This window comes from Neoarius graeffei, chromosome 6 (genome assembly GCF_027579695.1).
Source record: "Neoarius graeffei isolate fNeoGra1 chromosome 6, fNeoGra1.pri, whole genome shotgun sequence".
Taxonomy (NCBI): Eukaryota; Metazoa; Chordata; class Actinopteri; order Siluriformes; family Ariidae; genus Neoarius; species Neoarius graeffei.
In genome coordinates this window covers 25,922,474-25,938,944 of record NC_083574.1, presented here as the reverse complement: position 1 = coordinate 25,938,944, position 16,471 = coordinate 25,922,474, and the positions used below count along the sequence as shown (strand labels likewise).

Below are 16,471 nucleotides of genomic sequence, written 5' to 3'. Positions count from 1 at the left end.
TTTGCCTCTTCCCACAGCTCTTTGGTTGTGATGCAATTTCTTTTTACGATGTGTTTGTCTGCCTGAAAATTCCGCTTCCACATCCCTGAGGCATTCAAATTTGTTCTGAAGCCTTATGGGCTGTGGATTTTCCAAAGGATTATAAATCCTATTGTAATTTGTAGACCTAGCTCTATTTCTGATAGCATGGCTGTGGAGCATGGGTCGCATAGTATCAGAACAAGCTGGTGTTGAGGTAATAACTCTTCTGTTTTTATTTTCATCTGTACTCATATTTTGCCCTGTTAGATCGATGAATTCATCCACTCGATCTGCAATGTCATCGGCTTGTCGGGGTACATTCTCTGCATTCTCAGCCACTGTTTCTGTACTCCTTTCCTGAGATATTGCTCTTAATTCGTCAGTCTTTGGCAGAGCATCAATCTTTGATTCCAGGATAGAAATCCTCTGTTCTAGTTCTGTGCATTTTCTGCAGGATCTCCTGGATTTTTTGCCCCCTGGCATTTTGTTTTAAAAGCTAACTTATAAAGATGAAAAATAAAATGAAAAAATAGTGGAAATTAAATTAAAATTAAAAGCTTATAAAGATGAAAAATAAAATGAAAAAGTAGTGAAAATTAAATGAGAAAGTAAAGTAAAATAAAGATCAAGCAGGAGCAAAACAAAGAAGCATCCTACTCGCTTGAGTAGGAGGAACAAAAAAAAAGATGTCACTGTTGTCGCCCACGTGAGCATTGAAGTCCCCCAGTAATACAATGGAGTCCCCAGTCTGAGCACCCCTCAGTACCTCTCCCAGGGACTCCAAGAAGGCCGGATACTCTATACTGCTATTCGGCCCGTAGGCACAAACAACAGCAAGAGCCCTCTCCCCAATCCGAAGACACAGAGAGGCAACTCTCTCGTTCACTGGGGTAAACTCCAACACATGGCGGCTGAGATGGGGAGCTATAAGCAAGCCCACACCAGCCCGCCGCCGCTCACCATGGGCGACTCCAGAGAAGTGGAGAGTCCAGCCCCTCTCAAGGGGCTGGGTTCCAGAGCCCAAGCTGTGCGTGGAGGTGAGCCCGACTATCTCTAGCCGGTACCTCTCAACCTCCCGCACAAGCTCAGGCTCTTTCCCCCCCAGCGAAGTGACATTCCATGTCCCAACAGCTAGCCGCTGTGTCCGGGGATCAGGTCGTCGAGGCCCCTGCCTTCGACTGCCACCCAATCCACACTGCACCAGTCCCCTACTGCTACCTCTGTGGGTGGTGAACCCACAGGAGGTTGGGCCCACGTCACCTCTTTGGGCTGAGCCCGGCCAGGCCCCATGGGCAAAGGCCCGGCCACCAAGCGCTTGCATACAAGCCCCAACCCCAGGCCTGGCTCCAGGGTGGGGCCCCGGCTGCGCCATACCGGGTGACATCACAGTCCTTGATGGTTTCTCCATAAGGGTTTTGGTGAACTGCTCTTGGTCTGGCCTGTCACCTAGGACCTGTCTGCCTTGGGAAACCCTGACAGGGGCATAATGCCCCCGACAACATAGCTCCTAGGATCATTCAAGCACACAAACCCCTCCACCACAATAAGGTGGCAGTTCTAGGAGGGGCAGTTGGGTTATTGATTATTAATATTGGCTGTCTGTTCCCAAGTGTTCAGTTGTTTGATAAGCTGCATAAGAGACACCATATGGCCCTGATGAGACGGATAATTCCTCGTTGGAGCTAGGTGTCATTGCAGCCTGTTGTATTCGTCAAACAAGTCAGTAAACAGTTAAACTTCATCCTGGATTCCTGTCGTGTCATTTCCACGCCTTGGAGACTGTGAGTAAACTGTATGCATGCACTCAAGGGAATCTGAAGCTAGTCAACCAGCACACCGAAAACTAGCAACTATAGCTAACAAACATCCGAAGACAACACGCATACAAGAAAGCAAACGACATGACAATATTCCTGTATTATATACAATAAAAATCCAATATTAATTTTATAATACCACAAGTTCCTGTGATCAAGTAAAATGGTATAGTGTAGCTGTACGTGGGTGGAATTTAAAGTGACCCATATCTCCAAGCCATCTGTGTGGATAACTAACCCATTCCATGCATCAAGTACCTGCTCTCTAGCTTGGGCCAGGGTTTCAGTAATCTGGACCTGTCAAATGCTTACCTGCAGGTGACATAATTATTGTTATAATTCTGTTATAATTGCTTACTATTTGGTTTATTTAGTTATTAGATAACTGGACTATGCAGAACTCCTGAAAACACTGAATGCTGTTCATAATGCATTAGACGCATGTTCAGTGTTTGGGACACTCCATTTACACTAATGGGCTGCAAAAGTCTGCAGAGAAGATGAGCAATTGTAGATTAGATTAGATTAGATTAGATTAGATTAGATTAGATTAGATTAGATTAGATAGAACTTTATTGATCCCTTTGGGAGGGTTCCTTCAGGGAAATTAAAATCCCAGCATCATTATTACAGGATAAACAGAGAATAGAAAATAGAGAAAACTTCAAGATAAATTAAGTATTTACATATACCAACATAAAAAATAAGATATGAAAAAAGTTCAGCAGGAGAGGTATTGCACATTTATATTGCACATTGTCCAGTATTGCTTTTTGTCAGGCTAGGCTACTGCTCCTTCCCATCCTCTGTCCTCCTGTTACCCTTCCTCCCCCCAGAGAGGAGTTGTACAGTCTGATGGCGTGAGGGACAAAGGAGTTTTTAAGTCTGTTAGTCCTGCACTTGGGAAGGAGCATTCTGTCACTGAACAGACTCCTCTGGTTGCTGATGATGGTGTGCAGAGGGTGACTGGCTTCGTCCATGATGTTCAGTAGTTTGTCCATAGTCCTCTTTTCTGCCACCTTCACCAGAGAGTTCAGCTTCATGCAGACCACAGAGCCGGCCCGCCTGATCAGTTTGTCCAGCCTGGATGTGCTGCCCCCCAGCACACCACGGACTGATAGAACATCCACAGGAGTTTTCTGCAGATGTTAAAGGACCGCAGCCTCCTCAGGAAGTACAGCCTGCTCTGTACCTTCCTGTACAGGTGATTGGTGTTGCAAGTCCAGTCCAGTTTGCTGTCCAGCCACAGTCCAAGGTACTTGTAGGAATCCATAGCCTCCGCCTCGACTACCTCGATCAGAACTGGTCGTGAGCTTGGTCTGGACCTCCCAAAGTCAATGACCAGCTCCTTGGTCTTCGAGGTGTTGAGCTGCAGATGGTTCCTGTTGCACCAAATAAAGTCCCTCACCAGACTTCTATACTCCTCCTCTCTGTCGTCCCTGATACACCCCACTATGGCTGTCTCATCAGCGAACTTCTGAATGTGACACAGCTCCGAGTTGTAGCAGAAGTCCACAGTGTACAGGATGAAGAGAAGAGGGGCCAGCACCGTGCCCTGGGGTGCTCCGGTGCTGCTAATCACAGTGTCAGATGTGATGTCCTTCAGCCTGACGTACTATGTTTCATGTTTACCTGCTATACCTCAAGTGCCCTTGACTGTTTGGTTATTTGAACCAATTTGTGTGTGTGTGTGTGTGTGTGTGTACAGCACTGATATTTCGTCTGTGCTGTATGTCGAGCATGTATAGCATATTTGACAATAAAGATGACTTGACTATGGCCTGTCATTGAGGTAGCTGGAGATCCAGGTGACCAGGCAGGGGTCCACTCACATCCTGTTCAGTTTGTCCTGAAGCATAAGGGGCTGGATGGTGTTATAGGCACTCGAGAAGTCCAAGAAGAGGATCCTCACTGTGCCATTTCCCTTATCCAGATGCGAGTGGGCTCAGTATAGCAGGTAGAGGATAGCGTCTTCCACACCAACACCTGCCCGGTATGCAAACTGCAGACAGTCCTGGGCATGTTGCACCTGGGGTCTGAGGAGGCTGAGGAAGAGCCGCTCCAATGTCTTCATCAGATGTGAAGTCGTTCAGCTCTCTGTGCGGGTTCTTCTTGGGAACTGGAACGATGCATGGTGTCTTCCAGAGGGTGGGCACTCTCCCCAGCTGCAGGCTGAGGTTGAAGATATGTTGGAGTGGTTCACCCAGTTCAGCAGCACAGGTCTTCAGTAGTTGGGGACACACCTTGTCCGGGCCTGCTGCTTTCCTGGGGTGAAGCTTCCTCAGTTGACCTCTGACCTGGTCTGCAGTGATGAGTCACCATACAGACCAATGTGAGGTATGCTTTTTTCATGGCAAGATCAGCTATTATGGTTGTTTCACTACCAAGCTGCCATTGTTGGGTCCTTGATTGAGACCCTTCATTCTCAACTCCTTAGCTCTATCCTTGGTCAAGTGTCTCAGTTGAAGCCAACTGTGCATATAGTAATATCTGATAGGTGGGCATTGCCACTGGATACAAATCGTACCATGTAGAGCATTACCTTCACCCATGGATATGGCCAACTAGACATGGGAAAAGATACACATTAATTTTGCTGGCATGTAGGATGGTTGCATGTAGCTAGTAGGCATAGATGCTCACTGCATGTAGCCAGAGGTATTCTTCATGGTCAAAACAATTGTTGAAAAAAACATGTAAGCCTTGAGGGGCCTTTTCAGTTGTCATGGGGTTCAGCAAATCCTTGTTAGTGACAATGGCCCTCGATTTTGCTCTGAGGTGTTTAATATGCTCAAGTTGAATGCTCCGAAGCACATCAGTTGCACCATACCATCCCTCAACTAACAGATTGGCAGATCACTGCAGATCTTTAAACATGCCTTAAAAGCTTCTGAAAGCACAGAATCAGTGCAGGGGAGCCTGGATACATTCATTTTAACATAGAGGAGCACTCCTTGGACAACAACAAAGGAGTCAAAGGACACTGTACCTTAAAAGCAAACTCAGAACTAGACCTTCTCAAAACCACCCTCAACAGTGCCATGAATTAGTCACAGCTGTGTTCAGGATTATATCATTAACCTTTACATGTTTCAGCATAAAACTTTCTAGCCCTATTACATCTCAAAAACCATACAAAGGACCTGAAACTAGCCCAAAATACTGGGGCATCGAAAAATGCACCTGTACAGCATAGACACATTTGTGAATTTGGACATGAACAGATTTATTTGTGAAGCATATTTGCACGAGAAAATTGATATTCATGAAAATGCCATCATTTTAGTAGAACTGTCATATCCTACTTATGCTCCTTTTTTTCTTTAAACCTTTATTCGTCACATGCACACTTCAAGCACAGTGAAATTCATCCTCTGTATTTAACCCATCTGAAGCAGTGAACACATGCACACACTCAGAGCAGTGGGCAGCCACACCAAAGTGCCCGGGGAGCAGTCAGGGGTCAGGTACCTTGCTCAAGGGCACCTCAGCCCAAGGCCGCCCCACGTCAACCTAACTGCATGTCTCTGGATTGTGGGGGAAATCGGAGCACCTGGAGGAAACCCACGCAGACACGGGGAGAACATGCAAACTCCACACAGAAAGGCCCTCGCCGGCCGCTGGGCTCGAACCCTCTTGCTGTGAGGTGACCATGCTAACCACTACACCACCGTGTCACCATTATACTCCTGAGTATGTTACAGATAAGACTATGGGCGAAAGGCGGGGTACACCCTGGACAAGTTGCCAGGTCATCACAGGGCTGACACAGACAACCATTCACACTCACATTCACACCTACGGTCAATTTAGAGTCACCAGTTAACCTAACCTGCATGTCTTTGGACTGTGTGGGGAAACCAGAGTAATGGAAGTAATGGAAACCTTGACTTGATCGATTTCAAGTCATATAATTTGCATGGATTACTGCACTGTAATATACAAAATGCTCCAAAAGTATTGTAACAGCAAGGTGAATTATTTGCTTTTGCAATACATTGAAGACATTTGGGTTTGAGATCAAAGATGAATGAGACAATAGATCAGAATTTCAGCTGTCATTTCCTGATATTTGCATCTACACATGTTAAACAACTTGCATGGCACCATTGGTGACAGACCGTCCGATTTTTAGGTGAGCAGAAATATAGGAACAGATAGCCTTAAAGTAAAGTAAATAACACAATATTTGGTTGCATAGCCATTGCTTGCAATAAATGCTTTAAAGTGGTGACCAACTGACATCACAAAACTGTTGCATTCTTCTTTTGTGATGCTTTTTCAGATTTGTACAGCAGCTTCTTTCAGTTGTTTCTTTTGAGGGGTTTCTCCCTTCAGTCTCCTCTTCAAGAGGTGAAATGCATGTTCATTTGGGTTAAGGTCTGGTAATTGACTTGGCCAGTCTAAAATCTTCCAAGTTTTCCTCCTGATGAAGTCATTTGTTGTGTTGGCAGTGTGTTTTGGGTCATTGTCTTGCTACATGAAGTTCCTCTGAAACACACTGAATACATTTGTAGGTGCAGTTGGTAATTATTAAGTGATCAATCTCATTAGATCAGTCTCATTAAATCTGAATGTTAATGATTACATTGAATCAGTCTCATTTGAATTGTTTTCAGTGAATCATTTTCATTGAATCAGTCTCATGTTATCATTGAAACACTCATGGAATCAGTCTCATTAATCAGTCTCATTAATTAATACCATTAATTTTGGTGCTTAATAATAAATTACCAAACAGCTAAATTATGGTATATTCCAAATTATTATGATCTCATCTCATCTCATTATCTCTAGCCACTTTATCCTGTTCTACAGGGTCACAGGCAAGCTGGAGCCTATCCCAGCTGACTATGGGCAAAAGGCGGGGTACACCCTGGACAAGTCGCCATGTCATCACAGGGCTGACACAGACAACCATTCACACCTACGGTCAATTTAGAGTCACCAGTTAACCTAACCTGCATGTCTTTGGACTGTGGGGGAAACCAGAGCACCCGGAAGAAACCCACACGGACACGGGGAGAACATGCAAACTCCACACAGAAAGGCCCTCGCCGGCCACGGGGCTCGAACCCGGACCTTCTTGCTGTGAGGCGACAGCGCTAACCACTACACCACCGTGTCGCTAATTATTATGATCGCTTACCATATTGCATAAATCATATGCACCTTTTAGAATTCTTTGGAGATTGGGGACTTCAGAGATATTGGAACACAAATAAACACAGTTTCAATAATAAATGAATTTATTATAACAAAGATAAAAATGGATAATGGCAGTTGAAATATATACAAACAGTGAGATGTGTGTGTGTGTGTGTGTGTGTGTGTGTGTGTGTGTGAGTGAAAGGCCCTATTGGCCTGAGCAGAAGGCTAGCGTGGGATGCTAGCTAGGTATGTTCGTGTGTGTTCACATGGTGTAGGGATCACCACGTGGGATTTGAGAACAAAGGAATTAGCCTTGTGTGGCTAAGCTAAGACAAAGGGAAGCTAGCTAAGGTGTGTTTGTGTGTAGGGAGAGAGAGGCCTTGTGTGTGGCCTACAAAAAGGATTAGCTCTGGTAGCTAACTCCACGTGTGTTTGTGGGGGAGGAGTTAACCACATGATAAGGCCTATGGCCTAGCAAAAGAAATAAGCCAGCGTGGGATGCTAACTGAGGTGTATTTGTGAGGCCAGGTGAGGCCTGTGACCATGTGTTTGTGTGCGTGTGTGTCAGGCCTGGTGACCACGTGTTCGTGTAGGCCTAGATTAACCTCGTGTGGATAAGCTAAGACAAAGGGATGCTAGCTAAGGTGTGTTTGTGAGTGGGGGAGGACCGCCACATGTTTCTAAGACAATACACTTAGCTTTGGATGCTAATGGGACAAAAGAAATTAGCCATAGGCTAATTTCACTAGCTTATAACAGTACTGAATCCACTGAAACCTTGATAAGGTCAAAATGTGTGATAAGGAAATTAAGTATGTTAGTAAGGAATAAAGAGAAGCATGCACAGCTTATCTATTAAAACAATTGAGAGATTAAAACAAAATATAACAATCATCAATTCAACACGCTGCATGTCGAACAGTGTAAACAATTCAACCGTTCGAGTTTAAATTCACACTAGTTTGATAAAAGCTAATTCCTAAGACTAGTCTTTATGCCCAAAATTTGCCAGTCTTACTTAGTATCTTGCCTCTAGCAAGATTATGAAGAGATGTTCTGAGACTTTGGAGTTTCACCGTTGTGGAGGTCTCCGTGAATCGATTCCGTGGAGCAGAGGATCCCTTGGTTCGACGCGTGATCACTCGTGATGAGAAGAGAGTCTCTGATCAGAATAATGTGCACAGCTGTTTAATTAGGAGGAATTCCGTCGCTCCTAATTTTTAATTGAACTGTTGGGCTGCAGTCCGTACATACTGATAATGAATAAACCGGTTGTAACTCAAGCTGAGTTTAAAATCGCGCGATCTTAGAGTCTACTGTGGCCAAAGGTAAACAAAGAAAAGCGCTAAACTCTGATTCTTGAGGAAAAGAAAAGACGTCTGTTCTTGGGTTTGCTCGGCGGAGCAAACGATCCTCCCTGTGTCCGTGTTGAATTCACAGCACCGAAAGAGGAGGAGCTAGGAGTTTCCAGGTGGTTTATGCCTTCCTGGAGGATGTGACGTAGATGATACCGTCAACGCGGAAGTTGGCTGATGGGAAATGTAGTTTCTTAAAGAGATGGACTGAATGTACCTACACATTTCTCTGTAAATTTGCATACAGAATGTTTCTGGAGACTTCTGAATTCATTCTGCTGTTACCATCATCAGTTACATCATCAATAAAGATTAGTGAGCCCATTCCAGAAGCAGTCATGACACAACCTTCAAAGTGCTTGACCAGTGAGCTTGTATGCTTTTGATCATGAGCAGAACTTTTCTTTCTCCACACTTTGGTCCTTCCATCACTTTGGTAGAGTTTCTGCAATGGTAGAAGTTCTGCTTTCCTTTATCAATGCCAAAATCATGGGTTTGAGACCTCATCTTCCCAAATATTCAGAATTACATCACATTAATACTACATTAATTGACCACATTCACTCCATATATTACAAACTAGAAGATTGCATATTTGTTTAATTACAGTGGTGCTTGAAAGTTTGTGAACCCTTTAGAATTTTCCATATTTCTGCATAAATATGACCGAAAACATCATCAGATTTTCACACAAGTCCTAAAAGTAGATAAAGAGAACCCAGTTAAACAAATGAGACAAAAATATAATACTTGGTCATTTATTTATTGAGGAAAATGATCCAATATTACATATCTGTGAGTGGCAAAAGTATGTGAACCTCTAGGATTAGCAGTTAATTTGAAGGTGAAATTAGAGTCAGGTGTTTTCAATCAATGGGATGACAATCAGGTGTGAGTGGGCACCCTGTTTTATTTAAAAAAACAGGGATCTATCAAAGTCTGATCTTCACAACACATGTTTGTGGAAGTGTATCATGGCACAAACAAAGGAGATTTCTGAGGAACTCAGAAAAAGCATTGTTGATGCTCATCAGGCTGGAAAAGGTTACAAAACCATCTCTAAGGAGTTTAGACTCCACCAATCCACAGTCAGACAGATTGTGTACAAATGGAGGAAATTCAAGACCATTGTTACCCTCTCCAAGAACGGTCGACCAACAAAGATCACTCCAAGGGCAAGGCGTGTAATGGTCGGTGAGGTCACAAAGGACCTCAGGGTAAATCTTAAGCAACTGAAGGCCTCTCTCACATTGGCAAATGTTAATGTTCATGAGTCCACCATCAGGAGAACACTGAACAACAATGGTGTGCATGGCAGGGTTGCAAGGAGGAAGCCACTGCTCTCCAAAAAGAACATTGTTGCTCATCTGCAGTTTGCTAAAGATCACGTGGACAAGCCAGAAGGCTATTGGAAAAATGTTTTGTGCACAGATGAGACCGAAATAGAACTTTTTGGTTTAAATGAGAAGCATTATGTTTGGAGAAAGGAAAACACTGCATTCCAGCATAAGAACCTTATCTCATCTGTGAAACATGGTGGTGGTAGTATCATGGTTTGGGTCTGTTTTGCTGCATCTGGGCCAGGACGGCTTGCCATCATTGATGGAACAATGAATTCTGAATTATACCAGCGAATTCTAAAGGAAAATGTCAGGACATCTGTCCATGAACTGAATCTCAAGAGAAGGTGGGTCATGCAGCAAGACAACGACCCTAAGCACTCAAGTCGTTCTACCAAAGAATGGTTAAAGAAGAATAAAGTTAATGTTTTGAAATGGCCAAGTCAAAGTCCTGACCTTAATCCAATCGAAATGCTGTGGAAGGACCTGAAGCGAGCAGTTCATGTGAGGAAACCCACCAACATCCCAGAGTTGAAGCTGTTCTGTACAGAGGAATGGGCTAAAATTCCTCCAAGCCGGTGTACAGGACTGATCAACAGTTACCGAAAATGTTTAGTTGCAGTTATTGCTGCACAAGGGGGTCACACCAGATACTGAAAGCAAAGGTTCACATACTTTTGCCACTCACAGATATGTAATACTGGATCATTTTCCTCAATAAATAAATTACCAAGTATAATATTTTTGTCTCATTTGTTTAACTGGGTTCTCTTTATCTACTTTTAGGACTTGTGTGAAAATCTGATGATGTTTTAGGTCATATTTATGCAGAAATATAGAAAATTCTAAAGGGTTCACAAACTTTCAAGCACCACTTGTATTTAGTATAAGAAATTACATCACATTTTAATGTAAAACAATGTTTTCATGTAAACTGTACGTTTTCTCTTACATCAGAGCAACTACATATTCCTTTTTTCCAGTGTACCTCCTGCAGTACTTGCTGATTAAAATACAAAGAAACACACTCATCCATACTATACAACATGCAGTGGTGCTTGAAAGTTTGTGAACCCTTTAGAATTTTCTATATTCCTGCATAAATATGACCTAAAACATCATCAGATTTTCACACAAGTCCTAAAAGTAGATAAAGAGAACCCAGTTAAACAAATGAGACAAAAATATTATACTTGCTCATTTATTTATTGAGGAAAATAATCCAATATTGCATATCTGTGAGTGGCAAAAGTATGTGAACCTTTGCTTTCCGTGTCTGGTGTGACCCCCTTGGGCAGTAATAACTGCAACTAAACATTTCCAGTAACTGTTGATCAGTCCTGGACACTGGCTTGGAGGAATTTTAGCCCATTCCTCCGTACAGAACAGCTTCAACTCTGGGATGTTGGTGGGTTTCCTTACATGAACTGCTTGCTCCAGGTCCTTCCACAACATTTTGATTGGATTAAGGTCAGGACTTTGACTTGGCCATTCCAAAACATTAACTTTATTCTTCTTTAACCATTCTTTGGTAAAACGACTTGTGAGCTTAGGGTCATTGTCTTGCTGCATGACCCACCTTCTCTTGAGATTCAGTTCATGGACAGATGTCCTGACATTTTCCTTTAGAATTCACTGGTATAATTCAGAATTCATTGTTCCATCAATGATGGCAAGCTGTCCTGGCCCAGATGCAGCAAAACAGGCCCAAACCATGATACTACCACCACCATGTTTCACAGATGGGATAAGGATCTTATGCTGGAATGCAGTGTTTTTCTTTCTCCAAACATAATGCTTCTCATTTAAACCAAAAAGTTCTATAAAAAGTTCTGTATTTAAATTTTCCAATAGCCTTCTGGCTTGTCCACGTGATCTTTAGTAAACTGCAGATGAGCAGCAATCTTCTTTTTGGAGAGCAGTGGCTTTCTCCTTGCAACCCTGCCATGCACACCATTGTTGTTTAGTGTTCTCCTGATGGTGGACTCATGAACATTAACATTAGCCAATGTGAGAGAGGCCTTCAGTTGCTTAGAAGTTACCCTGGGGTCCTTTGTGACCTTGCCGACTATTACACGCCTTGATCTTGGAGTGATCTTTGTTGGTCGACCACTCCTGGGGTGGGTAATAATGGTCTTGAATCTCCATTTGTACATAATCTGTCTGACTGTGGATTGGTGGAGTCCAAACTCTTTAGAGATGGTTTTGTAACCTTTTCCAGCCTGATGAGCATCAACAACGCTTTTTCTGAGGTCCTCAGAAATCTCCTTTGTTCGTGTCATGATACACTTCCACAAACATGTGTTGTGAAGATCAGACTTTGATAGATACCTGTTCTTTAAATAAAACAAGATGCCCACTTACACCTGATTGTCATCCCATTGATTGAATGCACCTGACTCTAATTTCACCTTCAAATTAACTGCTAATTCTAGAGGTTCACATACTTTTGCCACTTACAGATATGTAATATTGAATCATTTTCCTCAATAAATAAATGACCAAGTATAATATTTTCATCTCATTTGTTTAACTTGGTTCTCATTATCTACTTTTAGGACTTGTGTGAAAATCCGATGATGTTTTAGGTCATATTTATGCAGAAATATAGAAAATTCTAAAGGGTTCACAAACTTTCAAGCACTGCTGTATATGCCTAACCATGCATTTTTTTCCATCATGAGGAAAAAAAAAACTTATCTGAAGAAAACAACTTTGGTTATCCTAAGATAACAAGAAAAATAACTCATGGCATTTCTGAACTTCAGTAGATAACAGAAATTGTTCTGTATGTTGTAGCTAGGTCTCCAACATCTGTATTTAAATTTTCCCTTTGCCATAGCATATGTTTGTAGAAACAGGTTTGATTTAATTTTGATTATTTGCCGTAAAACAAGCACTTGGTGGCCATGGACTGTTTGTACATCAGTCCAAAAATGCCAACAGCTTTGTTCAGCCTCAGCCTTGTTTCAGAACTAGCATAGTATGTTACAAACCTGGGAACTCTATCACCTCTGTGTTTTCGCATAATATATGCTGCTCCAAGAGGACAGGATCAATTCTTGGTTGTCACTTGGGTGTTAAGGAAGACTTCTATTGTACAAATAGTGTGTTTCGGGGCACTGGGTGTGGTTGATACATGTGGCTTCTGATGCACATATCTGGCTGCATATGGGGCAAAGGGGTCGATTCAGGTAATTCAGGGCAGCTGCTCTAGCATGTTGTATCTCTTTCGCCAAATGGACTATTTGGCATTGGCCTCCTTCAAACTTTTTGACAGCTGCTTTGCTGATGGTGCGCCACCCACTGTGGTCAGCTGCTGCCACCTCCAGCTGAGTTGGATCAAGGTTTGTCCAAGCCAGATGAACTTTCAGATTGTCCTAGTATCTTTTCCTTGAGCCAGTTCACCATAGCAGAGCTGTCTGGGGATTCTGTTTTCTTTCATGCAGATTATGTGGTCAGACCAACAGAACTGAGTCTTCAGGATTTTAGATTCTATACTAGTTGTATTGGCTCTTTTGAGAACTTCAAGGTTTGCAATGTGATCTTGCCAGTGAATGCACGATTGATCCAAGAGATCGAGTGTGGAACTGTTCCAGGTGCTTGAGGTGTTGTCGGTAGAGGGTCCATGTCTCGAATCCATACAGTAATGATGAGAGGACAACTGCATTGTATACCTTCAGCTTGGTGGCAAGGTGGATTTCCTTCTGCTGCATGATTTTCATCCAAAGTCTGCCCATTGCTTAGCTGGCTTTCTGAATTCTTGCAGCGATTTCTTTGTCAAGTGATCAGTCATTGGATATGGTGCTGCCTAGGTACTTGAAGCTTTTAACATTATTGAGTTGCGTGCCATCAATTGTGATGTAAGGTTGAGTAATTAGCTTCAGTAATTGGCCTCCTGCAAGTTTTGGTGCTAGTTGTGAGGTATCTAAGGTCAAAGAGTGAAATGTCAAGGCGGTACTTGATGTATATTCCTTGGTTTAGGTCTTGAAGCATGTGCAGGAGCACCTGGATGAACAAGTTGAATAGCATATGGGCCAACACACATCCTTGTTTAACACCAGTGGTGAGCTAGAAAGTCTCTGACGTTTCTCCATTTGAGAGTACTTCTCCAGTCATATCTTCATGGAAGAGCCAGATGAGGTTCATGAATTTTCTTGGGCAGCCAAGCTTCCCAAGGATGATCCATAAAGCTTCTCTATTGACTGTATCAAACACTTTTGTCAGATTGATGAAGACAGCATATAGATTCATATTCTGTTTGATACACTTTTCCTGGACTTGCCTCACAACAAAGATCATGTCTGTGGTGCTCTGGCTTGGGCGGAAGTCACATTGGAATTCAGGTAGGTAGTCCTCAGAGATTCCGGTTATTAATTTGTTCAGGAAAATGCAAGCCAAAATTTTGCCTGTGATGGACAAAAGAGATATTCCTCTATAATTTCCACAGTCCATCCTGCTTCCCTTGTTTTTTGTAAAGAGCAACAACTGTCATATCACGGAGGTCTGGGGGCATTTCTTCTTCCTGCCAGATACTGGAAAAGACTTCATGAAAGTTTTGTAGTGCCTCATTGCTTAGTGCCTTGTACAATTCAGCTGGAATTCCATCTTTGCTGGGGGCACTTCCTTTATTCATCTGCTTGACAGCCTTCACCACCTCTTGGAGAGTAGGGGGGTTGTCAAGGCCCTCATGCAGCTCCCTTTGTGGTATCTGGTCAACTATGGATGGCCGATTAAGCAGCTGACTGAAGTGTTCCTTCCATCCATTAGTGATGCCTGCTTTGTCTTTGATGAGATATGTTCCATCGGAGGAAAGTAGGGGAGCAGAGCCTTATGTGGATGGACTGAAAATTGTCTTGAGTGCTCCAAACAGTTATTTTGTATTGCCTGCCTCAGCAAAACTCTGGACTTTGTCAGCTTTCCTTTCCCACCATTGGTCTTGCATTTTGCGAATCTCTTTCTGTGCTTGGGCCTGCAGAGTTTTGAATCTGTCTTTCTTTGCGCCTGAGTTTGGGTCATTCTGCCATTTAATGAAAGCCTTGTTCTTCTTGTCGAGGGGGTCAGTGAAGGCATTGTCCTTCTCATTGAACCAGTCTTGATGGGATCACTTCTTAAGACCAAGCATTGTCTTGGCTGCTACAGGCATAGCTTCTTTGAACTGGTTCCATTTTTGTGTTGGACCTCCTGAGAGTGGACCCTTACTAGTCAGCTGCTCACTGATGCTAGTCTGGAACTGTTCCAGAACCTGCCACTACTCAAGCTTTGCCACGTTTGTGTTGATTTTGTGGGTTTCTGCTGCATGCATGCTATGTGCAGCTAAAGTGCTGTGCAGACAAGTCAATGGTCAGTCTAGCACTCTGCCCCATGCATTGCTCTTGTGATGATGACATCTTGGATATCTCATTGACAAACTATGACAAAGTCGATCAAGTGCTATTGCTTGGATCTTAAGTGTATCCAGGTGGTCTTGTACTTGTTTGCCAGTCAGAATACAGTATTTGTGATGATGAGGTTAAATTCGGCACACTTGCTTAGTAGTATGAGCCAACTGCTGTTCATCTTGCCAATTCCATGCTTCCTCTTCCAGCTTCTGTGATCACAATCAACTCTGACATTGAAATCCCCAAGCAGAATCAGCTTCTCACTCTCTTTGAATATGCTTTGAAGAAAGTTACTGAGGTTGGTCTAGAATTGCTCAATGGTCTCCTTTGTGCTGGTGAGGGTTGGGGCATAGACACTGATGATGGTTGCGTGACATTTTTGGCTGAGAGGCAGATGGAGCTTCATGAGTCTTTCATTGATGCATACTGTACAGGCAGTGACAGAAGTTCTTTCACCAGGCTGGACTTGATAGCGAATCCAACACCATGAATCCTACCTTCCTGTTGCTCCTTCCCTTTCTAGAAGAAGGTGTAGCCACTGATGGCTTTTGTCAAGGAGCCCTCTTCTGCAAGTCTTGTTTCACTCAATGCTGCTATGTTGATGTGATAGTGTTAGAGTACTTTGGCTACAAGCGGTGTAGGTCTTTCAGGCTTTGGAGCATTGTCTCTATCCATGAGGGTGCATACATTCCATGTTCCAAGTGTGAGTTTCCTGTGTTTCATTCCTTGATTTTGACTGCTTGGGGGATGACCTGCCAAACCACAGTGCACTGGCCAGGTTTGTGGCAGGGCAGGCAATTTTTGGGCCACCTTTTCTAGGCCTCTCCCTGGAGTAGGGTGAGCAGCACTGTACCTAAATAGGCCTGCTCATTCACACTAGAGACTGCCGAACTTGGGCTTAGACTACCTTTATTGTCATTCAGTTGTTGTTCGTCCTTCACTGGCGAAGATGACCTCAACTTCACTGCATCACTGGGTGGATGTGTGCATGCAAAGATGGTTGGTCAGACCCATCTTCGCTCTGAACATTCTGTTGCAGTGGGGACAGGGAATGTGCGGAGCTGGACCTGGCTGGGAGGAGGTGCTTACGCGGTCTTTGCAGCACTGGCATTTCTCCTGCTGTTTCTCAACACATCGCTCCTCGAAATCAGCTACACTGGATCTGACTAGGGTGCACCAAGCAGGACGGTAATGCACAGTTTCTTTCCAGGTGACAGGGTTAATGCTACAGCACTTCAGGGAGACTTTCAGGGTATCTTTGTAGTGTTTCTTCTGACCGCTGTGAGAGTGATTGCCAGCAGTCAGCTCGCCGTAGAGCAGTCTCTTCAGGAGTTGGTTGTCGTCCATGCGATATACATGGCCAGCCCACCGAAGTTGGGAACACATGAGGGTGACGTGGATGCTCT

At 43.5% G+C, this 16,471-nt stretch overlaps 1 protein-coding gene across 5 annotated transcripts in view; it reads right to left on the bottom strand.

Annotated features, from left to right (window-relative positions):
* Positions 1–16,471, bottom strand: part of si:ch211-151h10.2 (uncharacterized protein LOC567699 homolog) — a 69,072-nt gene that overhangs the window by 15,201 nt on the left and 37,400 nt on the right. The window contains exon 9 of one of the 5 annotated variants that reach the window (XM_060923507.1): positions 2,299–6,339. The exons of 3 other annotated variants lie outside the window; for them this stretch is intronic. In XM_060923507.1, the coding sequence (XP_060779490.1) occupies positions 6,304–6,339 (36 nt within the window). In that variant the 3' untranslated portion in view covers positions 2,299–6,303. Of the gene's footprint in view, positions 1–2,298; positions 6,340–7,069; positions 8,790–16,471 lie in introns of those variants that run through there. One more of the 5 variants, XM_060923504.1, reaches the window with a different exon arrangement.